This window comes from Anser brachyrhynchus, assembly GCF_964034855.1.
Source record: "Anser brachyrhynchus genome assembly, chromosome: 13".
In the NCBI taxonomy this organism is placed as follows: Eukaryota; Metazoa; Chordata; class Aves; order Anseriformes; family Anatidae; genus Anser; species Anser brachyrhynchus.
In genome coordinates, this window is record NC_137708.1 from 9397205 (window position 1) to 9403263 (window position 6059).

General features: G+C 37.8%; 1 protein-coding gene across 1 annotated transcript in view; it reads right to left on the minus strand.

Annotated features, from left to right (window-relative positions):
* SLC6A14 (solute carrier family 6 member 14) overlaps window positions 1–4051 on the minus strand; it is a 43375-nt gene extending 39324 nt beyond the window's left edge. Inside the window, exon 1 of the mRNA XM_080554421.1 lies at window positions 3947–4051. Coding sequence (XP_080410547.1) covers window positions 3947–4036 — 90 coding nt within the window. The 5' untranslated portion in view covers window positions 4037–4051. The remainder of the gene's footprint in view (window positions 1–3946) is intronic.
* Window positions 4052–6059: the final 2008 nt, after the last annotated feature.

Genomic DNA, 6059 nt, shown 5'->3' on the forward strand with positions numbered 1-6059 from the left:
AGATTTTTCATGGCATAGTTTTTGGGAGTAGTTTTTTCTCTGCAATCTCTACAGGGACCTAGGGGAACATTTACAGAGTTACACCTACACAAATAATTGCTTTTTATGACTCACACAAGAAGTTCAGACTGTTGTGAAAAAGGAGCATACCCATTAAAAGCTACTAGATCAAAATTCTTGGACAGACACCAACAGTTTTCCTACATCAGGCAACAATAAAAAATAACGTAGGAAGACAATTGCCAGGAGCATCCCAGCACTACCCTGGTCATTTGTATAATGGGATTTGAGGGAAGGAAGACAAGGTTAACAAATTTGGAACAAATACAAGGCAAACAACCAACACTTGGGTCCTGCCATTTGTAACTTGCTGCATTACTAGATCAATATCAGCCAGCAAAACATGTATTCTATCAGAAGAAAAACAGAAATAAAATTTAACCAGTTCTACTGAAACCAAGGAATATCAGGAGGAAGAATGTAGTCATGGCACAGGAGACAAATGACAAGATCAAACACAAAATCTAACCTGTGCTCTGAGGAATGCAGTGCTAAAGCTCTGTAAGAGCTGTAAGCCAGATAGGAAGATGCATGAGTAGAGATGGCCAGAGATTTGCAAAATAGAAAAGGTAAGCTTTAAAAAAAAAAAAAAAAAAAAGAACTGATGAGATCATTGCTAACAATGATGACTAACTCCATCCCTACTCAGGGCAAGGAACAGTCAGGTTCACCTCTGAAATGCTGACTTGAGAGCTTTTAAAATCCAGCTTCAATAGGCTTGTGGAAAAGCAAAGGGTGAAAAAGAAAAAGCAAAGCAAAGATTTGGGTGCTGTTGTCTTTCATCAGGAGTTATTGCAGTGAATGAGACTGATGGGTGGCACCAGATTTCTCAATATTAACTTTTCTTTTTGTTGGAAATCATAAAAAACCACAACTGTTATGAAATCTGCAATTTGTGTGTGTTTGATCCCCGTGTAATTTTTATTTGTATTATTTCTTCAGGTTTGGAAAGATAAGACATTAATACTATTGGAATGTTGAAGCTTATCAGAAAAGCTCTGGAGTATTCCTTCACTTCTTGTCTTCTGAGTGTTTAAGAACATTTCCTCGATTGCACAAGACAGAAAATACCAGAGGACTCTGCAGGCAGAAGCTAGCACTCTGAAAGGAAAGGTTGCTGCTGATAAATCTGCCAGGTGTTACGTATTTACTCAAGGAATCATTTTGCTTCATATAGAAGAGGGTTAAAGATACAGCGTAAAGGCATGGCAAATTTGTTGTTTGTGACTGTACGTATTGAATGGAGGACTTCACTATTTAACTCAGCCTTGCAGCCCAGAAATTCCCCAAAGTGGGTATTGCTCATTGCAATGAACACATTGTCAAACACACTGTTTTTAAGCTCTGATTATAGTGTATTATTCCTGGACAGTGTTCTGGAAGGGGCCATGAAGATACAGTCTGCTGCTGACTTCAAGTAAAGTTAATGAAAAAAAAAACCACTTCCTACCAAATATATCATCACCAGCAAAGAATGTATTATGTACCTGAAAGGATACATAAGGGTCTACAAAGAACAATTACAAAACACCAGTCTCCTATAGCTCATTTGGTCTTGACTTTCATAGGACATTTTTTAGGATTCATATATAGAAAGAGGTAGAAAACTGCTGATTGAGTTCAACCACAGGAACTGGCTGAAGCAAAAATTATTGTGTGAGATTCCTTTGCAGGAGACAAGCATAGGCTAATATAAATATCCTTCCTGTATTCAGATCTTGGAATTTCAGATAGGTATAGAGAAAAAAAAAACAAAAAAAAAAACTCCTAAGCTTACATCACATTACCCTACATGAACTGTACTATTCATAAACATAGGGCATATCTAACAGAACACCTGGAAAAGACTTGATATGAACCAGATACCTAGGAGGCATAAAAGCCAAGCAAAGGAGTTAAATTATGACTAACTTATATTCCAGCAAATAGAAAACAAATGGCTTTGCTCTGAAATTAATTTAGTACTCACATAGGGTGCCAGACTGAATTAGAGCTTATAATGAAATATGTAAGAGGCCTGGAAGTGCCACAGGAAACTGCCACAAGCATTTTCAAAACATTTGAAATATTTCATTTAGGTATAAAGTAACATTCATATTTGTTGAGTTAGTCACACCGAGTTTTCTAAATGTGTTTTTCTCCAAAGTTATGCAACTTTTGTTTTTTTTAAATTATTATTTTTGCTATTCCCATCTGGTCTGGAAAACAACAATTTATACCTGCAGCAAAATTCCTCAAACACAGGTCAAAGCTGATTTCATCAATGCATAGTCTTCGATGGAATCCTACCTTGTCTTCTGTTTTATCCTTCATTTCTATGTAGATTTTTTTTTTTAGATGACAGGTAAACCAGAATTTTGTTACAGAATCTTGTTACAGGTAGGCAAAAAAAAAATGAAACTGACCATACTGGCAGTACATGACCCTGGAAGTGTAATATGGGCAACATCTGATGACTTGTGTAGTCCGAGGCTAGCATTCTCTGTTCTTGGAGACACTGCTGAAACAAAGCCCTGATGTGTGTAGGGAATATTTGTAGGGAGAAGGTATTTTCAGGATACTGCTTGAATACAATAAAATGTGATTGCAGGTATTGAGATTACACTGCACATACTGTACAGTAAATTCTCTTTGAAAGTAAGGGTGTCACTGGAAGCCTGCCTAAACACTTAAAGCATGCAAGATCAATATTTAACAGAGACACTGGATACATGTCTTAGGGAGCTATTCATGTCATCTGTATTAGTCATCCAAATGACATTAAGCACAGACAGCTAGGAGCCCAATTTCCTTGTGCAGACAGTGCAGGAAAACTTAAGTATGTCCAGTTGAAAACAAAGAAACATTAATTCAAAAAAACATAAACTTAGACTCTTCTCCAACCATACCAACAGCTTTAGGCTCCCTTAAAAGCCAATATAGACAGAGGGAAATTTGTCTGTGTAAGACAAACTGCTGTGGATCCCTTTTCACTGCTGAAAAAAAAAGGAAGCCAAAGATTCTGCAGTGCTGGTGGTATCTCTGCACATAGATGAGAACAATCCACAGGGATTTTCTGCAGCGCCCTAGCAGGTGGTCTGGCACCAGCAATTACCTTTTATGAACATTTTTGTTCAATCACACTTCACCTCTCACTCAGCGTTGATATTGTTCTGTGGGGTCATGGAGTTTTCACAAATACGTCAGTAAAGTTACCAGGTAGAGTAGAAATGGTTTTCTTCTGAGTGCCACAGTGAACTTTCAGTAACTTACAAACTGCCAAATCTGACTATTTTTACGATGAGCATGAGATCCACGCCAAAAATAGACATGTTAATTTTTTTAAAGCACAGCTGGTTGTAATCTGATTTTCAATGTCCAACTGTCTTTCTCTTTTTAAAAAATAAATAACATTATTAGTGCACTGAAGTTGTTTTCATACCTTCCAGTTTTCTACTGCAGCAGGCTGTAATTAGTCACTAGGTGGCCTCTTTCTTCTTTTGAAGAAATCTGATATATCATTATATGAACTAAGGACATAACAAGGAAAAAGAAAAGAAAAAAAAAAACCAAATCTACAGAACTTTGTTCAGTAGGGTTTTAAGATCATTGCTTCAAAATAGTCTATTGTTTCCTAACTGGAATGTATTTACTGTAAATCAATAAGGAACTGAATATCTTGGCTAGCAGCCTGGGCCTTGAACAATGTTTCATCCACACAGCAACCTCCAAGAAGGTACACATAGTATGTTATTCCTTAAAAACAGATAAAAATAATACCATTTCATCCAACTAACAGATATCAGAGTGTACAGAAAGGAAGAGCTTATGAAGATAGAATTGTTGCTCTTCTCTACCCTGCTTAGGTTTTCCCAGATAATATCCAAAACCACAATCAGAGCCTCACCTCTCCCTTTGAACCAAGCTCCTGCTTGGTGTGTCCTCTTGCTGCCAAGTGGATTGCAAAAGCAGAGAATTGTGATAAGTCATGGAGCATTTAAGAGACTTTCATGGATGGTAAAATTCTAATGGGACTGAGGTTTCTAAAATAGAGACTAGCACATAATAGTTTAATGGGAGTGTTCAGCTTTCTTGAAGACACTAATGAGGAACTAAGGCATTGCCTAGAGCAAGAGAGCAATCTGGCAAAATGGCTTCAGGACAGGGGTTCTTAATTTGCCTTTCAGTATTTCCCAACCACAGAAAGCACAATCACTTTCTTGCAAAATCACTGTGCTTTTGCAGAATGAACTTTGTGCTAAACAAATGCTTGCAAGCACGTTCAGTCTTTAGAGCAGTATGTGCTGTTATGTGAGATTACATGAGGAAATAAAGCATGTTTTGCCATGGTGTGGCAACTTCCTCCATCCACAGAAATTAGATGAATTTGTTTACAGAGGAGGCAAATATTCCATGGACAGACACCCCTGTGAAGAGGAAAGCAGATAGTGACTTCTCTTAGTCACAGCATGAAGGAGAACACTCAGCTCTCTCTTTGCCCTGTTGCAGTTTCTCTGGCTTAGCTCCACTGTTTCTTTTGAGTATTTTTCTGCTTGAACCAGTGACAGCGAGGGTTGTAGACCTCAAAGAAACTGAAAACAGATTTCCTCTATGTGCTTTCTTTAAATATTTTCTCTGTAAACCACTTGGATACACAAAGGGGGCAAGGGCAAAGAAAATGCTCTGTACAGCAACTGTAGATGTTAACAGTTAGTTTTACACTACTTCTTTATGAGCTATTCAGACATGATGTTAAATGTTACGGAGTTTACTTTGCTGTTATATTTTAAGCTGGTCTAACCTGCATACCTGCAGTAATATTAAGGCAAAGATTATAGAACAAACACAGGTAGCAACATGAACACAGCAAAGATTTACGACAGGGTCCACAGTAGGGGGGAGCTCTGGGAACAACCCCTCATTCTTCATGTGTCTCCAACCACGTCTAGTGTGGTTCACCAGGCCACGTGTTACCAGTGTCCCAATGTACCAGAACAAGTTCTTGGTACTGTCACCTGCTCTGCGACCCATGGAAAACATGTGAACATTCTTCAGTACTGCCTCTGAACATTCATAGGCATTTAAGAAGCCCTCATGTTGAATCCATCCTGTTCATTCCACATGAATGAATCTCAGCAGAAGAGCCTCTGATAAGAAGATAGTTTTGTTGTAGGACGGATCCATGTTGGACTCTCAGCTGAAGGAATAAACATTCCTGACTTCTCTGGGTAATTTCTTTTTTGGGTGTTCCAGTGCATAAAAGAAAGATAACTTTGCAGTCTTTCAGGGGATAAGGATCAAAATAAAATCAGATAAAAGACTGCCAAATCCTGGGCGGACAGCCAGTGATGTCCATGGGGCTTTCTCCAGTTAATATAGTACATTTAGTATCATACTCTAAAGTCTTTTTTCCAGACATGTCCTTGAAAATAACTCCCTTATGTTGTATCATTTCCTTGCTAGACAGCAGTATATTATCTTAGATTTGAAAGAAAAACAAATCTTTTTATTAGTCAATATGTTGATTATAGTAAGATTTCTATACATTCTTAATCAGACTTTTGTCAAACGTATTTACTTTGAATAGCATATTGAATAACACATGGAGGAATCCTCTTCCAAAGAAGCACAAGCACTTTGAAGAACAAATCCTGTACAACATACTTATCTAAAAGGAGGCCATTAATACAGTAAAACAAGGACATTTAACATTTTATGATAAAAAGGGATCCAGGATGCTTTAACAGCCCTGAATTCAAAACAGTAGAGATTTGTATAGAGAACCAAATTGCAGTGAGTGACCTTACTTCAGAATGAATCTCATTGTGATCAGTGAAGGAGTTTGCAGGGTAAGATGCTAGCAGCATCATGAGATCTATTTCATGATGTATTAAGTTTCTTACATCACTTACCATAGCAGGTCAGAGTACAGAGTACAGACGCTTCCTCCTCAACATCTGCAAAGAAAACGTATTGAGCTCCCTTGCAAGTGAAGACCCCGAACAGTTGCATGCCATGTG